The sequence below is a fragment of the Monodelphis domestica genome, chromosome 1 (assembly GCF_027887165.1).
Source record: "Monodelphis domestica isolate mMonDom1 chromosome 1, mMonDom1.pri, whole genome shotgun sequence".
NCBI lineage: Eukaryota > Metazoa > Chordata > Mammalia > Didelphimorphia > Didelphidae > Monodelphis > Monodelphis domestica.
This window is the reverse complement of record NC_077227.1, coordinates 275,499,896-275,527,128: the sequence shown is the minus strand read 5'-3', so window position 1 is coordinate 275,527,128 and position 27,233 is coordinate 275,499,896. Positions and strand designations below refer to the sequence as shown.

Genomic DNA, 27,233 nt, shown 5'->3' with positions numbered 1-27,233 from the left:
GCTAGGCTGCAACATAGCAGTCCTGGGAGAGAAAGTCTCAGTGACAGGGGAATGGGGATTTGGATTGTTGGTATGAGATGGGGTCTAGGGTGCTATAAGTCACAGCACTGTGATTCGTGCTATAGTTTCTCTGATGCCACCTGAAAGGAAGTCCATTTTGGAGGCTGCCACATCTCTTCTTCCCATCCTGGGAAATGCACTTAAAACTCCAGGATTTGGGTGAGACACAAGGAAGAACTTCCCAAAATTTATTTGCTAAAATAGATTCCTGGGGGAATTTAATCATTATCACTTCTGGAAGATCTTTTAAAACTAGCATTATATTTTTAATTGTTTGGGAGTAAAAGTGTATCTGCGTCAAATGCAGAGAAGAAACTAAATGACTTTTCAGAGTTCATTTCTACCTTGTAATGGATACTCCAGTAAAACAGAGGCAGAAGCAAACATTCTTTTTTTTTCTTTTAATCCCTTCCATTTCCCTTCACCCAACAGAAAAGAAAGAACTTTTGTATCACATAACCAAGCAAAACATTCCCATGTTGGTTACAACCACAAATGCATTTCTTCTTTTGCATATTAGTCCATCATCTCTCAATCTGACCAGCATCATTCTTCTTTATTCTGGAAAATGATTTATTGCTTAAAGACTCCTCAAGTCTTTCAAAATTGTTTGCTTTTGCAATAATAATGCAATGGTATAGATTCTTCTTCTCTGCTCACTGCCCTCTGCATCCGTTCATACAAGTCTTAATATGTCTCTTTGAAACCAGCTTTTCCCCTCATTTCTTACAGCATTTTAGCATTTTGTTATATCTGGCATCCTCTTCATTTTTTCTTTTTTTTTGTCCCACAAAAAAGCTACTATAAATACTTCAGTAATCTGAAGAAACTAGGGATGTTTGGAGTTGATATTAGGAGGAATGGGACTGAAATAGAGGCTATATTGCTTAGTGGAAAAAGCACTGGGTTTGGGATGGTAAGATCTGAACTTGAATGATGGCTATGTGTGACCTTTGGTTTAATAACTTCATCTTTCAAGGTCTCAATCTCATCACCTGTAAATGAGGGGTTGGGACTAATTGATTTCTAAGATCCCTTTGCATGCTAAGATACAACCTGAGCACTGATCGAATGATACTGGGCATGTCTATAGAACATAAGTATATGAGTATAGTATAGATGTTTACATTTACATCATTTACATACAGCATAGACATTTTCCACATCTATTATTTTATTTGCATAAAAATTCTATGAGATAGGCAAGATAAGAAAACTAAAACTTAGAAAGGTTAAGTAGCCCATGGTCTAAAAGATAGTATGTAGAATAGCTAGAATTTTTATATTCTGACATATCCCATACAATGATTTTTCTGTTAAACCAAAAAAGAAAAGTCTTTTATCTTGCCCTGTAAGTTAAGTGGCATAAATTCACACTTAAACACTGCCACCAAAAAGAATTCTTTTCCTGAAAAGAGGGAGGGGATTAGTATGGGGCAGGGCAGGACTCAGGATAAAGAGAAGGGGAGACCTAAGGAGAGATAGTGGGATTCAGGCTCCCCAGATTAAAAACTCATGTTGTCATGGGGAATTTTGAGGGAGCCATAGGAAGATTCAAGAAAACCTAGGGAGTACTGGAAACACATGGAAACAAGTCCAGGGCATGTTGGCAGCATTTTAGTTTTGCCTATCATCACCGCCAAATATTATTGGCTTGGTTGCCTGGTAAAGAGATTTATTAAGAAATTCCAGAGACCTACCCTTCCCAGCCTCAACAGGGAACACACCTTAGCCCCAATTCCTCCTAGCCCTACTTGTTAAGAAAAAAATCCCACTGGGAAAAAAGTCTATAATCCTTTAGGGAGTCCTTTCCTTAAAAAAAAAAAAAAACCAACAACAACTGGTTCCTTTTGTCTCCCTGCACACATGTGTCTAGCAGGTGTGTGCCAGATCCAGTTTGTAAGAGAGAAGAGACTAGACCCTTTCTGAGAAGTCAGAAGTCCCCAGGGCTTCAAGCAGGGAGGAACACCTTCCAGGGTTTTTTCCCCTCAGACTCTCTACAGAATTGCAAACAACTTTTAATTCTCTTAATTTCATTTCAACACTTATTAAAAACCTGTGTTTGGTAGGATTTTTTAATCTGGGCCCAGGGAGCTCTGGTAAGGAACTTTCTCTGACAATGCAAATGATAAAACCCACCATTTATAGATTCAATGGGACACTGATAGGTAAAAAAAACAAGACCATGGAATCGCAGATACAGAGCTGGTAGGAGTCTGAGAGATCACTGAGTTCAAGCCCATCTTTTTGCAGAGGTATCTGAACTCGAGAGAGAAAGGTTAAGTGATTTGCCTAAAGCCACACAGCTTTTAAGTGTCTGAGACAGGATTAGAACATCACTCAGACTATAACACAGCCAAATATTTCTAAAAAAGACAAGCAGCGGAATTTCCCAATGAGGAATCCAAACCTTGGTTTCCCCTGATATGAGGGGATATGCAGTTCTATACTTACAAAGAGGGTCAAAGGCTAGATTTGAATCTAGGTCTTCTGACTCCAGTGTCTGGCCTCTAGCCATTAGGCCAAGATAGAAAAGAAAAAATGAAAAGCAGTTCCTACTCTCAAGTATCTTACTTTCTATGGCTATTGAAAGTGTTGGAACTGGTCCATATACCTTTGGATTCAAGGATCCCAAAGCCACTGATGTTTGACAAAAGCTTGGCTACCTCTAATTAACAGATGAAGAAATTGAGGCATAGGATACAAATGGAAGCAATCTGCTGAGCTATTGGGCATTTTCTAACACTGGCAGTTGTTCTCATCTTTTAACCTTGAACTTTTTTTCTCTTCTATTTTTAATGTCTTTTTAAAAATTATACTTTCTGATATACTCCTCTGTCTTCTCTTAAAAAAAATTAACCTTGGTACAAATTAAAGCAGTTAAACATAACCAATCAAAAAAGCAATCAGGTATTGCAATTTATGCTACACTTTGCACCCATTATACCTCACCTCTGTACCAAGGAGGCATGCCTGTCACTTCAGTTCCTTGGAACCAAGGCTGCTCATTGCAATTAATCAGAGTTTAGCTGTCATTTGCTGATGTTTTCATTTACATTATTGCAGACTGTTTTCTTCTGAACTTTGAACTTTTAAAAGAAAAGTGTTATTCAAATCCAAGGCACTAATACAATTATCTTCTTTATTCCAGTATTGGACATTTCAGTAAGAGAATCACATGTGGTCATTTAGCTGTGCATTACACTAGAAATCTTACAGATGACGTTGCCTAATCTAGAACATGGCAGCCTGGATCCTATATAGACAATTTTTTCTTGGGAGTACAAGCTCCCTTATGAGTAGAATACCTTTAGAACTAACCCTTTAACTGAGAGATAATGGATGCTGTTTATATACCAATTTCTGTGTTCATTTTACCCGCTTACATTCATCACATGCCTAATAGTTGCAAAAGCACCGTGCTAGACCCTGCAGGAGACATGATATGAAGTCAGATATACTCTCTGCCTCCAAAGAGCTTACATGGGAGGGAAAGCACTTCACAGATTCTCAGAGCTGAAGGGCCCTCAGAGGTAATTTAGTTCAATCTGAGCTAAACAGGAATCTTTCCCTACAACATTTCCATGAGTGGTGGTCATCCAGCCTCCACCTGAAGCTCTCTAATGAAAAGGAACTCACTACCTCCCATGACTGGGCAGCTCTGATTAGGAATTTTCCCTTTATATCTAACTGAAATCTGCCCCTTCCAAATTCCACCCTTATTACTGCAGACTGGGGTCAATAAGACTAAGCAGAATTTGTCTGCCATTTAACAGTCCTTCAAATTCTATGGTGCTACATGTTACCACTAAATTTTCTCCCCCAAACACACTCAATTTCTTCAAACAATGCTTTTGTAAAGGGAAGTTAATCCTAATAACTCTTTCCTACTTAGGATCTTTGTCAAGAGGGAACACATCTCACTGAATCCACCAGGATTTGAACTAAATGGGAAAACAGTTGGCATCAATCAATTAATCAAAAGGAATTTTAACAAGGTGTGATAGGAAGTTGACTTGGATTAGTCACACTGTGAGTCTTCTTCAAAATAACAGGCAGCTAAAAACCTAAGAGATTTGAGTATCTGGCAGTGGAGAGACGCTCCAGTCAAACGCCTGAGCTGGAATCATTTGTAGGTGTGTGGGTGAGAGAAGAACACCCACTCTGCTTCAGTTTCCTCCCCTCTCCACCTTGACTGGAGGCAGACCTAATAAACTTCAGAGGACCGAAGGATTTTGACTAGCAAATGCATCCTAGCAGTGTCCTAAGACCATTTCAGCTGGTGGGAATGTCTGCACTGGGAGCCAAAGATGAACTGGATGTGATGAAGAAAGTCAGATTCAAGGCTCTCTCTGCAAGGAGCCTAGCAGAAAAGCTATGCCATACCTTAGGAGAACTTCATGAGAACCTCACAAAAAATAGGAGAGGATTTCCTGCAATCAGGGGCTGTGAGATATGTCTTTTGCTTTCTAAGTCTGAGCCCACTTTTCCCTGGATTCTGTAGATGCTGGTGGAAGTGTGTCACAAACTGCTAGGGGGATATTTTGTACAAACTGTTTTTAAATATAGCTACTTAGTAAATAACTCTTTCTAAAAGATATTTAAGTGTAGCTAATTGATATCAACTGAAAGTCATGGGGGAAAGTACCTTGAGCATTAGGAAAACCATGACTAGCCCTTCAGACTAACTGTAACTCTGAGTATTATGCAGTAGCCCTGATCTGGGGGCCTAGCCTTCTAGTGCAAATGGGAATTGGGAGAGTAGCATTCACTACACTTATATGGCATGATTTCCATTCTGGTCATGCTCTACTTTGGGGGGGGTCTTTTTAAGAATGAAGAGCTGAACACACTACTCAGATATCAGTAGAGAAGAGTAGATGAGACAATCACTTTTTTCCTTCAAGGTATTATGACTCCCTTAATGCAATTTAAAGTTACACCATGATGTTCTATGTGAAGCCATCATATGGCATCATTATTCATCTTAAGAGAATCAAAATTGCACATAGCCCATAGGACAAAGGAGAGGTAGGCAGTGGGCAGAAAAGAAATGTAGGTTAAGAATAGGATGTAGGTTGGTCCCATGAAAATGGGAGCAATGGATAATAAGTACAACTGGAGTGCCACAGTGGTTCTCTCACTATGTTAAATACTCTAGAGAAAGGTCTCCATCAGGTAGGTAGATTTTTTCTGGAGAATTTCTGGAAGGATATGGTTCAGAATCAGACAAAATGAGAATCTATGGGTGGTATAGTGGTCTAGGTCTTACTGGGCCAATCTGGTCCTTCAGATTTGAGATTAGGGCCAAAACATTCACAAAACAATCTGAAGCTAACAAAGGGGAGACTTGCTTCATCGCAACAGAAGAAGGATATTCAAAGGGAAGAGACAATCATTGAGACTATAGTCTTGATTAAGTTGCTTAAGGCTTCCCTCCCTGTGTTGCCCATGATAAGAAAAGGGAGCAGCTGGAACTCCTCATGCCCTGGTTCTTTGGGACCAGGTGACCAGAGAACTGTGGACAATGGCTTGAGCCTGTGGTATTCTAAACCAATTAAGTCTTAAAGGATTGTTTCAATGCTTTTTAAAGAGAGATGACTACCCTAGACTACAGGAAAAAGAACCGATTGATATTCCACTTGCCACAGATGATTTGTGATCTGAACCTTGGGAAGGTATATTCATATTTCTTATCAGCATGGATCCTCCTAAGGGAAGACCCCCTTCATTTTCTTGATGTCATGTCATGAAGACTCATATAGAGCCTGCAGCCCACTAAAATCTCCCAGCTTTTTTTTTAAACACCCAAGCACGTTTTTCCCATACTTTAGTTGTGTGTAGCTGATTTTTTTAAAACAGAGTCACAGTATAGGACTTTATTTACATTTGTTCCTATTACATTTTCTCCTATAAAAATGGAGTCAGTCCAATATTCAGCATATCAAGATCTTTTAAGATACTGATTCTTTCTTCTGTGTTAGGTATTCCTCCTAAATCTGTGTCATCTGAAAATCTGATAAACCAACCAAAAATGTTGAATAAGGCACTTCTGCATACTCAAGGAGAGATCTCTGGAGTACCCCACTACAGACTTCCTTCCATGTTAACATTCATTATTCTTTAGATTTGCTAAGTCAACCAGTTCCAGAATCTACCTATTTGCACTATCTTTTGGCATTTTAAGAGACATTTCCAATTCATTGCTTCCTTCTCACCATACTATATTTATGACCTCATTAAAATCTTCAAAGAATCCAAACACAGGGAGTGACAGATGTGTGGTAAAAAGGAAATGAATGATAAGAAAAGGACATGGGTGTGTACCAAGCATTAGATTTCTTGTTTAAGAAACAAGTTTGGTGTGACTGATCTTGATAAGCCCATTCTAGCTCTGATGATCATTTGTTCCCTTCCTAAATAATTAAAAAAATATCTCTTTAGTAATATGTTCTAGATAAGCTTGGTCCCAAAGAAAAGATAAGAGAAAATATATCATCTCTCTCCTTTAAAATTTTTTATTTTTAAAAATTCAATTTCTTTCAGTTCTATATTTTTGTCTTCATTCATTGAGGGGGCAAGAAATACAAAATGCATTAAAATATGAAGCCAAAACATAATTCTGCATTAGCTCTGTTCTGGGGGGGGGGGACAGGAAAAGGAAGAAAGATTTAAAAATATATATACTTCAATATGAATTATATTCCATCAGTTCTATATTTGGAGGCAGATAGCATGTTTCATCACGAATCCTTTGGAGCTGTGGTTGTTGATCAGAGTTACTAAGTCTTTCATAGTTGATTTTCTTTACAGAATTGGTGTTACTGTGTTAATTATTCTCCCGGTTCTGTTCCTTTCACTTTGCATCAGTTCATGTCTTCCCCAGGTTCTTCTGGAACCATCACCTTCATAGTATTATATAGCACAATAGCTTTCCATCACATATATCATAATTTGTTCATACATTCCCCAATTGATGGGCATTCCCTCAAACAAAAAGAGCTGCTATAAATACTCTTTTGTACATATGGACCTTCTTCCTTTTTTTTTTATTTCTTTGGGGTATAAACCTAATGATGGTATTTCTGGTTCAAATACTTTGCAATTTGATAGCTTTTTGGGTATAGTTCCAAATAGTTTTCCAGAAAAGTTAGACTAGTTCATAGCTCTACCGAGAGAGCAGTAACTATTTTTCTACACTCCTTTCAGTATTTATCATTTTCCTTTACTATCATTTTAGTCAATATGATAGGTTTAGGGTGGTTCCTCAAAATTATTTTTATGTTCATTTCTCTAATTATTAGTGATTTAGACCTTTTTTATATGGCTATTGATAACTTTGATATCTCCTTCTGAAAAGTGCCTGTTTATATCCCTTGGCCACTTATCAACTGGAGAATTGATATTAGTCTTAGAAATTTGGCTTAACTATCTTACATATTTGAGAAATTAGACTTTTATCAGAGAAACTTGATATGTTTTTCGCTCAGTTTCTTGCTTTTCTTCTAATTTTAGCTACTTGAGTTTTGGGATAGCAAATATTCTAATTTGTTTAGAAAGATAGGAATAATGTTATGTAAGGGTAGAAAAGTGAATTGGAACCACAATATGAACAACCTCAGATGTAATGTAGTTTGGACTTTATTTGATAAGCAATGGGGATTTCCTGAAGATATTTGAGCAATGGAGTTATGTGATCAGTTATGCATAAAATGTTAAAGAATAGGGATTCTATGATTATTTCCCATCATATTCATGGTTATTTGGGGATAAAAGCTAGAGAATGGGAAGCTGGAGATTCCCAACCATTTCTCTCCCTTTACAGAATAAGGGCAATCCCAAGGAATAGAGTACTATGAGAAGAGTAGGATAGGTCTTCTAAAAGGGGCCCTGCTTGCTAATAGCTGCACAGTCTTCTTAGATTAAGAGGACAGGGATGGAAAGCCCTTTAGTGAATGATAGCTAGAGTATTAGTAATTATAACTTCTAGGGTTAGAATACATGGGGTACAAATTCATTTTGAAGTAAGAGATTCTGATTCTATAAATTGAGTTTACTGATCCTTGGTCAGGGATAAACCATAGTCTTGGTCTTGATGATTATTCCTTTCTCTTAGATCCTGTTCTTACTATTTCCAATCCATTTTCTTTCAATCATAACTAAGACTTTTTTTAAACTGGGGCAAAAACTGTTGGGGGATCAGAGTATGGTGTTTTCATAGATGGCTGATCACAGGTACAGTCAAGGCCAAGAGAGGGCATGGCCCATCTCCCAGATGCTTTCTTTCTCAAGGTAGACTTTAGGAAAAGGGTCCTATGAAGAGATTCTGGGAGTGGCAGTTTGGATATGGTTGATCTATACCAGGAGAGAACTGTAAGAAATGTAAGAGGGGTGATCATTGTGGTAAGGAATTATTTCCCATCCCCAATGTTGATTCCTAGAGGCAAATCTTTGATTACCACCCCCACTCCCCACCCGCATATATACATATATAATTATAATTAGTAATTATGGCTTTTTTTTTTGCTTTAAACCACCAAAGTTTGAACAGAGACTTATAATTCCTTCATTAACATTTACTAAAACACTTCTTCCCCATGGATAAAATGGGGTGCAGCCAATTCATTCCATTTTGTGATATAATGGTTTCTTATATTAGCTATATTCCTTCACTCCAGTGTACTGAACCTGAGTGAGCAAAAGTCAGGAACTACAAGCTACTAATATACTTTTTGAAAGACTATAATCTACATAGTCATATGACAAATTGGTCATTTTGCTTTGGGATGGCTCAGTTGTAGATTTTTTTTTGTTCCTTTTCTTTCTACTTTTCTCATTCTTCTGACCACTATATTTATTTCTCTCTCTGTTCCTGCCTGGCTATACAAAACATTCCCATGTCAAATACAAGGTGCTTAATTCTGTTTTCCTGACTATTAATGCATTTGAATATTTAATATGTGTGTGTGTATAAAAGGATCAGAATCAAATGAGTCAATAAATTATCCCCTTCATTCTAGAATTAGGATGCTATGACCTGATACCTTTGTCTGGTAAGGAAAAACAAATCATTAATTCATTTAAAGGAATGGACAGGGTAGAGACATCAACCAATCAATCACAGACTTTAGTCTAAGTGCAGAAAAATCTTTGATCAATTTAGATGTCCTTGAAAGCCATGACATGAATTGGAATGATGTTACACAGGAATCGTGTTCAGATTGGTTGAGGAAATTTGACCACTTCTTGTTGGTTTTGTATAAATAGCAGAACACTTTGGAACCTAGGACTTTGAGTAACTAGCAGCTTGGTGGTAGAAGATTCTAGCTACGTTCCTGAGAAGGAATTTCTTGAGGTGGAGGGGAAAATGGGGAGGAGAGCAGAAGAGTCTTGATCTTGGACCCTGACTCTTCCCCTGCCCCTTGCCAGGAGAGAATACCTCACCTCATGAATTTCAGAGGGCTGGAGAATTTAAACTTTTTTCATTGACTTATTAAGAGAGGAGAGGATACCCAACATACTGAGGAAAGGCAGTTTCAAGATTCTACAAGGAGTCCAGCAGAAATCTACCACCATATCTAAGAAAAATGTGTTGAGGACTCGTATGAAAAGACCTCCAGGATCTGTGAGTTGTAACATTTGCACATGGAGCACACATGTTCCATGCTCTACTCCATTTTCCTTAGACTCTATAAATATCCTAATAGGAGAATATGATATAGACATGGGGGGGTATTTCTTTTTACCAATTATACCTCCATAATAAATATCCCATTCTAAAAACTAATTATGTCTAGGTGATTGATATCATGGATAATCATGGAAAACATATCAGTCAAGTCTTATGACATAGCATTAGAAAACTATTTTGAAACCTCCAGGGCTATGCCTAGATCCTGAAGGGAAATGTAGCAGTTGAGCCAGCTTTCAGGGTTGGATTAGTAACTCCAGAGTCACCCCCTTTTTGTGCATGTATATTAATATGTATATACACACCCATATATGCATATGTGTGTACACTTGTGTATATATAACCAATGCTATATGCATTCTATTCTTTGAATGATGATAACAATAATGATGATGGCAGCGTTCCCCACCTGGAGTCCTCTTTTGAAGATGATGAGAGAACAAGTGACAATTTGGGTGCCGAAGATTGGCTTCCCCAATTCATTAGAAGTTCCCAATAAGGAGAAACAGATTGGTGCAAAAAGAAGGAAGTTGTGGGACTTGGGCAATGGCCAAGTCCCATTATACAGTATCCTAGAATTCCTCTAGTTTCTTTTCTTTGACTTTGGGTCTGCTGCTGCTTTGGGGATAAGGACTCCAAAGAGATGCTGCCTACTTTTTTGCTGGTTTGCTTTTACAATGAAAACCTACAGAAAGCAGGTGGGTGATGGCCACTGATGGCTGTCACTGTGAAGCTATGGAGAAGCCGAGGTCAGACTGGGGATTCACAGCAGCCAGTCAAGGACAAGAATGTGAACATAATGGAGAGGTAAGTCTAGACCAGGTGGTAGGCTGGGACTGCTTCCACAATCCTCAGTAAATGGTGAGGTCAGAAAACTGATCTGACCCTGAAAATTCCCTCTGATTTTCCCCTTAACTTCACTGTTCCAGTCCATAACCTAGAGTCGTATCCTAGGCACCAGCATCAATCCCCTTCTTCTCTTTCCACAATCTATGAGAAGAATCTGATAGAAGATCAGACAAAGGGTCCCGATAGGAACACAGGCTACTTGTTTTTCATTTTCTTCTGTTAAATAAACTAGGTATCTAAAGAAAGCTGAGTGCCTATGTACCAGCCAGAGGCTCACACCTAGCTCAAATTAAGCTAGCAAATTTCCCAGATGTGAAGATGAGGGCTCTAGAGCTACAGATACTCCTATCATTTTTTATCTCAAGTAATATTTTATATCAGCCCACAGGCTAGAATTGATAACACTGTCAATGAGAGTTTCTTTCTTTCCTGTCCACTTAAACCTGTTTGATCTGTTTAGGGTAGAAGGCTTCTGAATACATACTGGAAGGCATCTCTTGTACATACATGTCCAGTCAAATCACCTGACATTTATTAAGCTCCTACTATGTGAAGAAAGACAAAAAACCTAACACAAAACCCAGTCCTTGCTCTCAAGGAATTCACAGTCTAGCAGGAGAGACAACATTCAGACAATGATTCATATACAAGGCATAAATATGAAAGGCAGCTAGGTAGCAGAGTAAGGAGAGTGATAGGCTTTGAGACAGGAAGTTCTGGATTCTAATCTGCCCTCAGACACTTCCTAGCTGTGTGACCCTGAGCAAGTCACTTAACCTCTATTGTCTAGCCCTTACCCCTCTTGTGCTTTGGAATAGATATTTAGTATCAATTGTAAGAGAGAAGATAAGGTTTTAATTTTTTTTAAGACATATAATTCACTTTGGTGACAGTAGTAATATGTCTTTCCAGAAGTTCTTCACTACAAGGTGTGGATCTCTAGGCTTCCTGCCTTGGAAATCATGCAGAAGACAACAGGGAATTGTGAAGAATTTCCCCCAAAATAACTCCTCCAAACCCCACTAGTTCACAGACTTCTCTTCTTGTAAAAATAATACAAAACACACTGTTCTGGAAGTGGCCAGGTTTGGCTCTAAGGTGAAGAAGAAATAAGTGGGCAAGACAGACACTATTGTGGAAATGCTCCACCATGATCTTCATAGGCATCATGGGCTACAGATGCACTTTAGAGTCTCCATACATTCAAAACCATTCTTCCTAGCAGTGATTAGTTTGGAAGTGGTGGATGTACAAGAATTAGCACAAATTCTTCACCAGATACTGTAAGAAATGGCAGGACAGGGGCAGCAAGATGGACTTGGATTCAAATCTGGTTTCATACCTTCTAGCTGTGTGACCCTGGGAAAGTCACTTAACCCCAATTGCCTAGTTCTTACTACTCTTCTGCCTTTGAATAGATACTTCTATCGATTCTAAGACGGATTTTTTTTTTAAATGTTAGCATATTGATAGCAAGAAACAGCTAGACAAAAACTTCAGGTTGCCAAGTTATTCCCTGTACTCAGAGGTGCCTCCTCCCCCTCAAGGAAGAATTCTTACTTAATGAAAATCCAGGTAAATGGTTGACAACATGGCAGAGAAACCGAAGCATCAAGTACAAGTATTTTTTTTGGGCAGGATGAAATGATTGATGTCACCGGGGTGACCAAGCACAAGGGTAACAAAGTCATCACCAGCTGCTGGCACACCAAGAGACTGCTCCATTAAACCCACCCAGTCCTGCAAAAAATGGCTTGGATTTGGAGTTTGGTACCTGCCTATGTGGTATCCTTTGTGGACTGTGTTGGTCAGAAGTATCTTTACCACACTGACATCAACAAGATCTACAGGATTGGCCAAGGCTAATATTGGGGATGGTAAACCGATTAAAAAAAATAATAAGGCACCTACCAAATCTATTCTTTCTGATAAGAGCATTGATTCTCTGGGAAAATTTGTTCACTATGATAAAGAGACTTTATCATGCTGAAAGGCCTGGGGTCAAGAAGTTTGTTCTCATCTAATAGAAATTCCTGCTAATACAGAAAAAATGTCATGCCCTAGAGATGTTCATTTTTTTTTTAGTTACATATAGAAATAATTTTTGACAACTTTTTTCCTGACATTAAATGATTCAGATTTTCTCCCTCCCTTCCTCTGCCTCCCTGAGGTGGTAAATAGTCTGATAAAGGTTATACTGGTTGTTGTTGGTTGTCTCTCGAACTGAGGAAGACAGTTGTCTTTGTGCGTTTTTGTGCACAAAGACACTTGTGCTTGAAGATTTAAGTGGAAAAGTCGATGCACAGAGACAGTCCCACTCTCTCGGTGTTGGAAGCCTGGGTCCAGTGGCACAAAAAGTCGTTACACCTGGAGAATTCCTCAGCTGCACTGGATGGCCGTGTTGTCCTTTGTGCTCCAACACGCCCTAAGCACTCCACAGTGCTTTGCTGCATCGCCATCTCAGCCGTTGAACCTTCTTGTTGGTTTCTTCTGCCTGTTCAGCCGAAGCAGTCTTCACATCCTGGGTGAGCAAAGCCCTGGTTCACCAGGGGTCCACGACGACCCGATGGCTACCCTCACAAGGTTTAGCGGGCCTGTTGTAGCCGTTGCCCGGGGTGTGGCCGCTGCCGCATGCTAGCAGCTACTGGGAGCCACAAGTGAGAGCTGGGTGTCAGGTGAGGGTCAGAAGTTGGAGAGCTGCCCTAGGAGGGCACAACAAGCCCTCCCTACCAGAGATATACTGGTACTTTCATGCAATACATATTAGTGTATTGCTCATGTTGTGATACAAGACACATATTATACATACAATAAAAATCTCATGAAGGAAATAAAGTGGGGGATGCATGCCCTAGAGATTTGACTTGAAGTGCATTGATACCACTTCCAAATTTGGCCATGGCTGCTTACATATCATAGTGAAGAGGGAAGAATTAATGGGACTATTCAAGGACTGAGCTGTTTGTTTCCAGGCTAACTTGGAGCTAGTGAACTCTCAATAAAATTTGAATTTTTTTCTTTAAAGGAAGAGAAAAAGGGTACTGGAGGTTAAGTGATTTGCCCATGATTACACAGCTACCATGTATTAGAGGTTTAATTTTACAGCTGAGGAAACTTTCCAAGAGAGTTCACCTCTCTGTGCTTTGCTCAAGGGCATACAACCAATTTAATGCCATTTCTCCTAACATCCATTTTCATGGAATCAATTAACTTTGTGAAGGGGAGTATCCTTGCATATTTTATTGTATGCTTTGATTTATTCAAGAACAATTTGAGGACATTTTGGAACTTATAGGATATTTTGATGATTTATAAGGACCATGGGGTAGAATATTTGACATTGGAAGTTATACTGCTTTTCCACTTAAAAGTGACAGAGAAGGGGGCAGCTGGATAGCTCAGTGGATTGAGAGCCAGGCCTAGAGATGGGAGGTCCTATGTTCAAATCTGGCCTCAGACACTTCCCAGCTGTGTGACCCTGGGCAAGTCACTTGACCCCCATTGCCTAGCCCTTACCACTCTTCTGCCTTGGAACCAATACACAGTACTGATTCCAAGATGGAAGGTAAGGGTTTTAAATTTTAAAAAAAGTGATAGAGTAGCTTAGTAGATAGAGTGTGGAGCTAAAAAGATCTAAGTTCTATTCCAGCCTCAGACACCTGGCAAGCTGAATGACCTTGGGCAAGTCACTTAACCTCTTTTTGTATCAGTTTCCTCAACAGTGAAGATAATAATAATGGCTGCATCCCAGGATTGGCATGAGTATCAAATGAGATAATATTTGTAAAGTGGTTAATAAATACTTATTTCCTTTCCTTCTAAAGTCTAAGTCCAACATCTAATACCACACAGAGCCCCCTTGATTCCTAAAGGCTCTGACAGCTGTACATTAGGTCTGGTGAATAACCAAACTAGAAAGGCTCAGTGATCTAGATATGAATGGACAAAGCCCGTAGATTTGTGAACTTTGGAGCCTCAGAAATTCTCGGTTATAAAATGGTCTCATTTTGCATTGGCTAAGGGAGTACCAATTCAGTGGTAATAGCTGATCTTGGCAGTAAAGCAGGTTTCTGGTGAATATCACTACGCTGTGATGGGCTCTCCATGAATGTCCTTGGAAATCGTGGTGCCCGGCTAAGACAGGTAGGAGCCAGCGCTTCTGCAGTGCCCTCCCTTTCATCCCTCCTTCTTCCCCATTCGACCTCAGGGGCTCTGGTTTCCCAAGGCAGGGCAGAACCTGAATTATTCACGTAGACCGAGAGATAACAAATCCACCCAGGCCAGGTTGCCAAGCAGGGCGGGGTGGGGCAGGTGCTTTGTTTAGAGGCTATAAATAGCTGGCACTTACTCAGATTACTCCTACAGGTATAAGATTATTTGTGCTAAGTCATTCTGAGAACATTCGGAACCTCAAACCGACCGACTCTCCCTTTTTTCTTGCTCCTCCTCCTCTCCTGCCTTTCTTTCCTCCCAAGCCTCCCCAGGCCCTTAAGTAGGCTCCACACCCACCCCGGAGCCATTCTGCTCGCTCACCATGGCTCACATCGCCAAATCTTTCTATGACCTCAGTGCTACCAGCCTGGAAGGGGAGAGGATTGATTTCAACACTTTCCGGGGTCGGGCAGTGCTTATCGAGAATGTGGCATCCCTCTGAGGCACGACCACCCGGGACTACACGCAGCTCAATGAGTTGCAGTGCCGCTTCCCGAGGCGCCTGGTGATACTCGGCTTCCCCTGCAACCAGTTTGGGCATCAGGTGAGGGCTACCTGGCAGGATGCCGCCCACGAAGCGGGACTCGCCTCCTGCTCGCTTTCTCCAGGGAGATGATATGGGGGTGGCTGGGGAGGGGGTCAGGCAGCTTGGGGCGGGAGGATTGAGATGAATTAGTGACTGGCGAGGCACGCGTCTGGGTATCTGGGTGAGCGTACCACAAAGGCAAGTTTAGGGAGTCATTGGCTATGCCTTCAATGACTACTCAATGGATGACTGAAGATGGGAAGAAAACGGAATGGGACTGATCGGTTTCTGGAATTTTACGTTAGATTTACCTTTATCTAGCTGTGTGACATTGAACGCGGTCACAAGCTTTTTGAGCCTCCATTTCTTCATCTAGAAAACGGGAAATAATAACAATAACACCGGAGTTTTTATGATAATGTCTGTGAACTCAGTTTGAAAACTATCAAGTACTATCCAAAAGCCAGTTACTATCATTCATTCTGAATGCTTGTCAGTGGCCAAGTCTACAGTGGGTAGTGTACAAACTCATCTAAGGACCATTGCATTCTAGGTCTCTGTTTGCAAGTGAGCCAGCTGGAGATCTGGCCTCAGGGTTCTGGCTGTCCTTGAAGAGTTTCTAGTCTTTTTATGCTTGTTTCTCAGACGGAGAGCCGCCAAGGTCTTCAGCAATTCCAGATGTAGTGATGTAAAGGCAGGGAAGCCAGGGGGGCAAGTCCAAGAGGATTGGCTCAGGCCAACAGCCAACATCAATGCCATGTTAACAACTGTAGCTTTCCTCTTCAGACTGACCACTGCAGTAGGAATAAGCCAGAGCTAAATGCTGCTGCTTCCTTCAGTGCCTCTCCATCATTTCTCTGGAGTGAGCAGCTAGAAGGAGCCCATGACCAGTTAGCAATTAATTAGACATTAACATAAGAGATAAGAGGTCTCCTGATAATTAACTTGGGATAAATGATGGGGATATGGTTCTGATCTGGCTTACTAATTGGCTCTAGTGGGGCAGAGAGAAGGGCTTTTTCTAGTAGCTTGGCTCCTAGGCTAATGGGAAGGAGAAACAAGATGTTTATGTTTTGATGGGAAGAATACATCCTAAGGTTCCATAGCATCATTGACTCAGGGTTTCATAAAATTGGCTGAGGAGGGAGGATGATGTCTGTGAGGGCATAGGCATGCCAAGATACATCTGCAGCTAAACTCAGGGGTGATGAACCCTACCTAGCTGGCTGCTATTCTCTAAAGCCGGGGACAGAGCCAACATTTAATCAGAAAGGTCATACAATATCCCTATTATTTCATTTCCTATTTTCTCTCTCCACCCAACACACATTTAGCACCTTCTGTTCCATTTAACCCATCCTATCTCTCTCTCTCTCTCTTTTAAACCCTTACCTTCCATCTTGGAATCAATTGGTTCCAAGGCAGAAGAGTAGTAAGGGCTAGGCAATGGGGGTTAAGTGACTTGCCAAGGGTCACACAGCTAGGGAGTGTCTGAGGCCAGATTTGAACCTAGGTCTGGCTCTCAATCCACTGAGCTACCCAGCTGTTCCCCCCCACCCACCCACCTCTATCCCATCTCTTGTGGGAAATAAATGAATCAATTTAGAGGTGACTCATTCATTCCCTTTGACCTGCTGTTAGTTTGTTGAGAGTAAGACATGAGAAAAGTCCTTTCAAGTAAGATTTTCCTCCATCAGAGTTTTCTCTTCTCAGTTCAGTTTTAGGTCAGAAGATTGGAGCAAGAAACTAGAAATCCCATTTCTTGAAAATCCTTTTCCTGTCAGCATGTGGAGATTATTGGGGTACAGGAAGAGCCTACATTCAATGATTACAAATGAAAGGCCACAGTAGTAGGAGGGGATGGGGAAGGCAGTATCAAGATCTTTTGAGTAGTTCCTGAGTCACAGACTGATCTGAGCCCTCCTTTCCCTCTTCTCCCCTCTTTCTCTTCAGCATAAAGTCCCAGCAGCTGCTCAGGGTAGGCTATACACCCAGGAATAGCTAAAGAGTTGCCTCATTCCGTGAAGGGTCAATCAAGGCAGAAATTGTAAAAGTTCAAACGATTAAAAAAAAAAATGGATTTAAGGAAAGGCATAAGACAGACAGGGAGCCAAGAGGAAGTATAATGTGAGGCAAAAATCCCAAATTAAAGGTAGGAAGAAGGGAGAAGATAGGGAGGATGAAAATACAAAGGGAGGGGCAAAGACGAGAGAAGGAAGGGAGGTCAAAGGAGAAGAGAGAATATGGTTGGTGAGAACAAGATTTGAAATGTTGACATGGTCTATTTCCTCCATTCCTACTTTCCATTTCCACCTTTTTCTTTTTCCTTCCCCTAGGAAAATTGTCAGAATGAAGAGATCCTGAACAGTCTCAAGTATGTCCGTCCTGGGGCTGGCTTCCAGCCCAACTTTGTCCTTGTCCAGAAGTGTGAGGTGAATGGACAAAATGAGCATCCTGTCTTTGCCTACCTGAAGGATAAACTCCCCTACCCTGATGATGACCCATTCTCCCTCATGACAGACCCCAAGCACATCATATGGAGTCCTGTGCGGCGCTCAGATATCGCCTGGAACTTTGAGAAGTTCCTCGTGGGCCCAGAGGGTGAACCCTTTCGCCGATATAGCCGATCTTTCCAAACCATCAATATCGAACCCGACATCAAACGTCTCCTCAAAGTTGCCATATAGATGAGCTTTCCAGTAGGCACCCCCAGGTCCCAGTTATTCCGGTCTTAGGAGTTCCTTTTTTTCCAGGGTCTAGTGCAACCTACCCAAGATCTGCTAGACTCAGGAGATGCCCAAGATCAATACCATTCATTGAACATTCTTTTCTTATCCACCTGTCCCCTTATGACTCCCCAACACTCCTGGTGCTGATGTGAGTCAGGACTCCAAAATCTGGGTTGGCTCTTCACAGGATGATAGCATCTTCTTAAACCCTTGAGGGGGAATGAGATGCTTGAGAGTCGTGAAGAGCTTAATTCTAGCCTTTGTGAATCCAATAAAGGTCAGGTGTGAAAAATGTTGATTTCCTGTCTTTTTCCTTAATAGCAAGGAAAAGCCATAGGGAAATTGCAAGTAAGGTAGAAAACCTAGTGGTCCTGATAAGGACTTTTCCTTGAAGTACAACCCTCTGGTTTAAGAGGTGAGCACTGGTTATGGGTTTGATTTGATACTGGAGGAATGCCAACAGCTTAATCACTTTACAACTCTTCCTCAGAACTGGGAAGGAGGAAACAAAGGGACAAAGAGAAGATACCTTTGAGTCACTAGGCCAAGGTCACCAGAGCTATATAGTCAGGAACACATCTTTATAGTAACAATTAGCTACTCTTAATCTCCAGAGACATACCTAGGAAGTAATTCAAGTTAACTATTACTAATTTTTTTTAAAGTAGCAGGGAGGACAAGGTGTCTGAGAAAACAAAAAGCCTTTTATCCTCTTAATCGCCTGAGAGAAAAGCTGGTGGCTGTCTCTTTGCCAGGCTTCTCCTTAGAATACTAAATTCACATTCCAGCCTCAAACTCATGATAATCTAGTAGTTTTAAGTTTGAATGACCTACTAGTTTTCAGTTTGAATGACTACGCCATCATTTCTTCCATTAGGGTGGAAGAGGGAGGTTCCCATGATTAGGATCATCTGTATAAGGCTTGCCAACTAAATGGTTTATCCTATGAGCTAGAGCAAGTCAGACTCCTCTTTAAGTCTCATTTGGGAAATTCCACACAGCATCAAAGTCACAGCCCCATTACACTGTGGGCTAGATGGTTAGAGTTCGATGCTACAAGGCACCATTTTGTTTTTCTCTCTATTGATTACTCACTTTTAATGTACTAATTCCCTTTTTTTACCAAGTTAGTTTCTGGCAAACTACATTTTCATTCTTTCCTAATTGGGAAGTCGATATCTTTCCCAGTGTAGTTATCACCATTTGAATGGACATAATAACTTAGACTTCTGTGTTATAAAGTCAAGTCCATGCCTTCTACATTTTCTAGTAGTATGGGGCTAGTAATAGTACTATTTTTACCCTTTTAATGTGAAGATTAAAGGAAACATTTGTAAAATGCTTTGATGCAGGGTATATAAATATTAGTTACTTCCATCAGTGATAATTGATCTGGAGTAAGTAAAGCTGAGGAAGTAAACACCCACCTCAGCCTTATGGGGTGGGAAAATGAAGCCCAAAGATTATGCCTAGAGCTTGAAAACCCTCAGCTTCAAGAACATTACCCTCCTTGAGATATGATCCTCCTGATTGCTGGTGCTTTTTCCAGCCTCCTCAAATAGTCATGTATCCTGTATCATACTTATCTGTTTACATGTAGTAGTATCTAGCTCTTCTCCTATACCTCTTTTGTCTCTGTATCTTCTGAGACTAGTAGCGTTGTGCAAGTAGTAAGCGCTTAATAAATGTTTGTTGGCCTAGAACCAGTCTCATCTGCCCATCTACAAGAGAGACCCATGATAAGATCTAAGTTCCAGCTTTCACTAAAACATCTACTATGATGTATAATTCAGGAGGACATTCAATTTCTGGGCAGTCCGGGGTCCAAAGGCGTCAGGGATAGAAGAAAGATCACCATGCCAATCTGTAAAACCCCAAATGGTTCAGATAGTCCTGCTTGAGTGTAAGTTGATTATCCCTCTTTTGCCTCACACCCTCTTCTTCCAACAGCTTTCTGACAACTGGCATGACTCCGGTTTGGAGCTCTCAGCTAATAAAAATGAATTCTATGCACACTCTATGCAACAAATCTCCAAGCTAAGTGTCTAGAACAGCCACAGCTAGAATGGTGTGCTCTATGCCAGTTTAGAGTAGCTATTAGTTGCTTGAACAGGAAAAGGCCACTTAGAAGGCAATGCCTGCTCCTTAACCTCAAAACCCCCTTAACTACCTAATCAGAGTATGACCAGCAGTAAAACCCCAAAGATTCTTTCCCATATCAATTACCTACTAACTCTCCAAGAGTCTCTCCTTCCCTTACCTTCAACTAGTATGAATTAGTGCCAGTCTCCAGGTCTAATCTTTGGTCTTGCCTGATAAAAACCTTCTAAAAACCCAAGAGGCTTCACTCCTTGGGAGAGAGGTATTCCATTCCCTTTAGGGTCTCAGAAAGATGCACAGCTTTATCCAGGATCCTAGCAGATGTGGCCTGTTTCCATCATTCTCCTTGACTGCCCTTTGTTTTGCAAGTATCAGTAAAACTAGTTCATTTTGCTGTCTTGTTGGGAGCTCCAGGTTTCCTTGTATGAGGCTTTGGTATTCTGATCCTAAAGAATTCTGTATTAAGGCAAGCTCTCCATACAGTGCCAGTACTTAGTGATTAGATTATGAAAACAATATCTGTCTTCTGAAGAATACCAAGGAGAGTTTGGAATTCAATAGAATTGTCATTGGGGTCTCCTAACATTCTAGTTCAGAATTCTCAGAGATTCTCTTCCTTCACTCTTTCCCTAAGGTTTGAGATCCTTTGTTTTTCCCCCAGTAGCACCTGAGGCTCAAATCCAAAGGTGCTTCAAAAACTTGTGCACATTGTTTGGGCCCATGGGACACCATGAAATGCTGCCCTTCCTCAATCTCTAACTAAGAATGAGTACTCTAACTTTACTCAGTAGTGCAGAATGCTGTGGTGTGAGCATGTTTGCAAAGGGTTAGAGGGTAACAACTGTTTCCTCCATTTTTGCCTTTCTCTGACCCACTAACCAATCACAAAGTAACAATGGAAAACCTGCCTTTAGCCTTCCTCAGCAAAAGACTGAATAACCATACTTGAATTCTTAGCTTCCACTTCTGATCAAAGTCTACCCACCTGAAAATTTTTTATGCTCAGGGACCTAAATTATATCAAATGAACCAAGAAAGCATTATTCTCTTCTTGGGTGGAAAAACCCCCAACTAAAAATATTTTGGACATCTCAAAATAGGTAAAAAAAAAGATTAGAAAATAGAAGAGTATATAGCACAGTAGATAGAGGGCTAGATTTGGGAGTTAGAAAGACTTAGGTCTAAATATTGCATCTTGGACTAATTATCTGACTCAATTTCTTAGCCTCTCAGTTTCTTCAATAGTTGAAAGGTTAAGAGAACTTTTCCTCATTGGGTTGTTTTTAGATTCAGAGGTGATATACTTAAAATGATTTTCAAACTTACATATAAAGGTTAGCTATGATGATAATAGATTGTCACCTCAAATCAATATTGTCTAAACCACGATTCTGGGGAATGGTGCCACTTTCTTAATTACTTTGCTTCCCAAACTCTTTTTCTGAGCTTGATCCAGTTGAGGTAGATAGAGGTGGGTTTGGTCCTTCTGGCCCGTTTCTAAGTCTGTCTCTATAATTACTGTTTCATTTCATAAAGCAGCCTAAGAAATCTAAGCATCCTAAGTTGGAGAGTGAAAGCTCTAGTATCTCTCCCTAGTCCTTTCTGGAAAACTCTGGCTACTTCTGGGTCTACAGTATCTTTTACTCTATTCTTTTTTTTTACACCGTTACCTTCTGCCTTAGAACCAATATTGGTCTGGCTCTCAATCCATTGAGCCACTGTGACAAGGAAATCACTTTAAAAGACTGATATATATTAATTTAAGGTCGCCAAGGAATTCAGCTATGTAATTCCTAAATGAAAACTCAAGTCAGCAGTCAACCTTTTATGGAGTTTAATTACAAACAGGAGGAAGAAAGGTATTAGAGATAGAGAGAGGGAGAGAGAGAGAGAGAGAGAGAGAAAGGGGAGAGAAGGGAATAGGGCTTAAATACCCCTTCTGTTTAGGCTGGGCCAAAAGGCCCAAGCCCTTAGATAGCTGAGGCAAAGAAAGAGATCAGTCCCTATCACTCACGTGACCAAAATGGAGAAACAGTCTCAGGGGCCTCCACCTCCAGCTTCCTTCAGAGCAAACTTCTCAAAGCACCACCTCTCAGAGCAAAAACCTCTCCAACCCACACCCCTCAGTCCTCAGACCCCTCTCTCTTTAAGGAAACCATCCAAGTTGCCTCCCCTCAGTTCTCACATCTACCAATCACTGTCCATGTCTTCCCTGTGCCAATGGTGGCTCTAGCTTAACCCAGGACCGCCCAGAGGTCTGTGGCTTTGCACATGTCTGTTGAAGGTCATATTCTCAAATAATTAAATCTTGATCCTTTGCTGCAGCCCTTCCTAAATCCTGTTAGGACTGAGTGGGGTGGAAATTGTATTTTCCAAGACTTGGTTCTGTCATTCCAAGTATCTCTATTGTATCAATTCTAAAATCAATCATGACTCAAAGAACTTCCTGTTCTATGCTTAAGCATAGGTCAAAGCCCTTTCCATTGTTCAGCAAAAGGTTTCTGTTCTAAAGTAATCTTAAGAAGGGAGGAGGAGGAACCTCCCATGCCAATGGGGTTCACATTCCAATAGCCAAGACCCACTATCAATAGGAAATTTTTCAAGTATAAAATTTCCCAATGGTGAAATTTCCAACATTTATAAGTCTAAGAAATTTTAAGGTTTTCACCACCCAGCTGCCCCTTTACTCTTAATCCCACCAGAGTAGCTTCTCAATACCAATTCCTTTCTTTCTCCCATCCCCAATTCTCTTTTCTTGAAGAACCAAGTCTTAGGATAATTGTTCTTAATGTCAATAGGTAGTTTCCATAGCTTCACCTGAAACCAAATCAGGCCAAGACTGAGGGTCTCATTCTTAATGAAAGGAAATTTAGAATTTAGAAAATTAGATCTGATCTGTTTTTTCATCTCAGTAGTGCTTAGCATGGTGTTAGACCTACCAACAGAGCCAGTAGTACTACCTGATGTTGGCGTTATGCCTCAGGCAGTTTAGTTCTTGGAATGCTAGTACAATGTGGAGGGCCTTTTCCATCAGGCTCAGGCTGAATGAATTATTTAGGGTTTCTCATAAAGAGGAATTATAGCTATAGTGGTCTTTGGTGAGACCTTGCACTTGGGGAGAGGGAAACAAGATTACTATCCTGGGTAGGCAATTGCTACTTGCCTTGACTAGTGACAAAAGTAAATGTTTTCTGAGAATCTTTAACTTTATTAGACTTCTAATGGGTCCACTGCTAAGAAGGAGAAAAGTCCTACCTTTACTTTTTATCTAGTTCACTTCCTTTCTAACCTTGGAAATAGTAACTAATGGATATAAATAAAGCAAGCCCTAACATAACCAGATTTCCCAGAAATCAGAGTTTGATTTAGGGAGGTTTCTTAAGTAAACACAATCATTGAGCCAAATCTACTTAAAGTAAAAGGAAGTAAGGAAGTTTATTCACAGTGTAATTTGTCATCAAAAAATTCCTTCAGGTGTGGTCCATCAATGTTCAACTTAGGGAGGCCCCAGAGATATCAACTTTTTTACAGGCTCCTATTAAAAAAAAAAACCCAAACAAACCTGGTTGGGAAAATGGGAGGTAGAATATCCATGTAGTGCAAGGATCTGCTTTCAAATCCTATCTTAGATGCTTACTACCTGTGAGGCAAGTCTCCTTACTCTAGGGGAAAATAGAGGATCATGGATTTAGAGGCTTGAGGGAAATAGACTACACGGACATGATTTTAGAGAAGACAAGGAAGGCACTTTACTAAGTGCTTTACAAATATATTATCTCATTTGACTTTCACAACCACCATTGCAGTTAGGTGCTTGAGAGGAGAAGGAAGTGGACTGAAATGAACCACTTCCTGTTCCCATAACTCTGGCTCAATAGAAAGAATGTTGGTATTAAAAGTCAGAAAGACCTTGGTCCAGATCTGCCTCTGGCATCTACTAGTTGCATGATCTTGTGCAAATTACTTAATCTTTATAAGCCTCAGTTTCATCTTTTATTGGGAAAATAATATCTATAGTACTCATGTCACAGGGTTGTTGTGAGGCTCACATGAAATAATATGTACAAATCATTTCATAAAGTATAAAGTCTTATATAAAGGCTTAGTTATTATTGTTAAACCCCAATCAGCTTTTTAAAAATGTTTTTTTGATGCCTTTTGCCTTGAGTCACTTTGGAGGGAAAAAATCCTTCCCCTCCTGTTCAAGAGTGACTCCTCCTTTGTAAGCAAGGAAAAAAAAAAGTTAAGCAAAAAAACACTGCCCAACCTTGACAGTGTATTCTGCTCCAACTCTTAATTCTATTATCTTCTCTGTATTTGTTTGCATGGACATTTTCCGGGAGACTGTTCCCAGAGTTCTAGAGCTTGGCTCTGTGTGGTGTATGTTTGACTCTGTGGGGGGGGGGGGGGTCATTTTAACTGTGTGTCTCCCTCGTCCTGACTAAAGACTTGTTCTTTGGATCTATTTTAGTGGTTCTGTGTTTTTCCAGGTTGACAGCATGTTGTCTCCCACATTAGACAGTAAGCACCTTTAGGGCAGGAACTTTCTTCTTTTTTTCTATCCCCAGTGCTTAGCACAGTTCTTGGTTAGTAAGTGCTTAAAAAAGTTTATTGATTTAAGTCTTTCTCTTCTCTATCATAAAAACCATAGGATCATAGATGTAGAGCTGGAATATACTTCAAAGGCCATTCAGTCTAATTCTCTAATTTTATAAGTGAGGAAATTGAGAAACACAGTGGTTAAGTGACTTGTCAAGGTAAATAATGTACTAAGTAGCAGAGGTGAAATTTGAATGCAGGTCCTCTGACTCCAGAGTAAGTGTTCTTTGCTTTCTGCTCTCTAGGACTTAGTTAACTTGGAGTTCAATTTCTTTTTAGTGATCCTTTCATTTACATTGTTGTAGTCAATATGCATATCCTGATCTTTTTGGTCCTAATTATTTAATTTTGCATCCATTCATACAATTCCCATTTTAAGAAAAAAAATTATAGGACTTTATCTCAGATCTCCATTTACAAATAATCTCATTAGTATGAGAAAGAAAGGATAAGTCAGTTATCTTAAAATTCACAAAGTAAGATTGGGAATGGGAGTGAAACTGAAGCCCTAATTGTATATTCTACTTTATGACTACATAAAACTTCACAATAAAGTACATTTGAACCCCCAATGCTATAAATTTGCTACTTTCCCACTTTCTTTTCATTCTTAACCCCCACAAAAGCAAGACAAAACCCAGGGATTTCAGCTCAATTATCCTTCATCTTGGTGGAAGACAAAGCAAATTATAGAATATTGAGAGCTGGGAGTATGAAACACAAGAGATAACAAGATGGTAGACTTCTCTGAAATGGTCCCCTGAAATGGAGTAGAAATGGGAGGAGATAGGTCCACATCCCATCAGCAGGACATGAGGAAGAACAAGATGATAGGTTATTCCTTTAAGAGGCTAACAGGTGAAGTTGATTGGTCAAAACTCATATGGATAATTAGAATAATGAGGCATTCCAATTAGTTGGCTATAGGTTGTAACTCTCTAGTAACTGACCAATGGTGAACAAGGGGAAGGAATGACTCCTGTTAGGGACTAGGATAACAGGAACCTGCATGCTCCCATACTTGTACTTGGCTTGCTGGCTATAACACCAGTAATGCTGGCTTGAAAAATACCCATTCTTGGTAGGATGAAATTAAATAGCGTTTGCCACATTAATGTTGAGTTCAAGGCTCTTTTGAGTAGATGGTCTTCCTCTCAGGAGGAGTTTTAGAAGTCATCTAATGTAATCTCTTCATTTTAAAGAAGAAAGCTGAGCCTCAGAAGATAAGGGACTTGCCCAAGGCCACATAATTTCTAAATGACAAAGCAAAGACATGAATTCAAGTTTCTGGATTTTGAATCCAAAACAAGCTTCTATTAAAAAGGCTTGGTTCAAGTGGCTCAGTGGATAGGGAGCCAGGTCTAGAGATGGGAGATCCTGGGTTCAAATATGGCCTCAAATACATCCCAGTTGTGTGACCCTGGGTAAATCACTTAATCCAAATTGTCTAGACCTTACTGTTCTGTCTGGGAACCAATACTTAATATCAATTTTAAGACAGAAGGAAAGTGTTGTTTTTTTTTAAGTCTTGATTCAACAGACCCACCACATAAAATAATGTTAAATTAATATATTACACACAGACACCTGTTCTTTTTGATAAAAATGCATTTTATACTACTCTAAAAGCATACAAAAGGGAGAATGAAATACTGTATCATGATTGACCTAATGATGGAGAAACATAAAAAGGGGCTAATGCTTCAATTTTTAAAAATACATTATAAAGACAAGGCTGAAATGCAGAACACCTGGAAGTGAAGAACATCTTCCTCCTAAAACCTGAAAGGCTAATTTGGGTACACTAAAAAATCCTAAACATCCAGGATCTACCATCTTTTTTTAAATGCCTTGCTGGGTTTTTAATGGAGAACTTTCTTTACTACCAAAGATGAATGTTACCAAGTAGCTGTAATAATGAGGTCAGATATAGGCATGAAGCAAAGTGCAAATATTTTCCAAAAATAAAACAACAGCTGGTTACTATCTAGTTACAGGATTCCCCTGAGTGATATCACTGATAATTGAAACTTCTTCCTAAACTCACCAGGGATTTAAACTTCATGCTTATAGAGGACGGTTGAAAGGAGATGAACTATTCATGGCAAAATGTGAAGTTTTTTGAAAAGAGTACAAGAGATCATATAATCACAGATTTAGAAAGGATCTCATTTTACAGATGAGGGAAGCAAGACCTAGTGATTGATTAATTTGCCCATGGTCATACAGCAAGTAAAGTAACAAGTGTATTCAGACCCAAGACCCTTGATTTCAAACCCATGATCTGGGCATTGCTTTTACAGTTTTCCACGTTTTATGATATATGTATAATTTCACAACAATTTTCATAGTCCTATAACGTTGGCAGAACAAGAGATATGATTTCTGTTTTACAGATAAGAAAACTTGGATCCAGAGAAATGACTCAAGTTCCCAAAGAACAAAATATATAGGCCTAGAACACATC

General features: G+C 40.0%; 1 protein-coding gene across 1 annotated transcript; it reads left to right on the top strand.

The window, feature by feature from the left end:
- Nucleotides 1-11,512: 11,512 nt before the first annotated feature.
- GPX2 (glutathione peroxidase 2) lies at nt 11,513-18,363 on the top strand. The gene is made up of 3 exons (XM_007473041.3): nt 11,513-13,125; nt 15,076-15,356; nt 17,675-18,363. Exons 2-3 carry the CDS (start codon nt 15,135-15,137, stop codon nt 18,023-18,025), a joined length of 573 nt encoding a protein of 190 aa, XP_007473103.2. The 5' UTR covers nt 11,513-13,125; nt 15,076-15,134; the 3' UTR covers nt 18,026-18,363.
- The last annotated feature ends 8,870 nt before the right edge of the window (nt 18,364-27,233 follow it).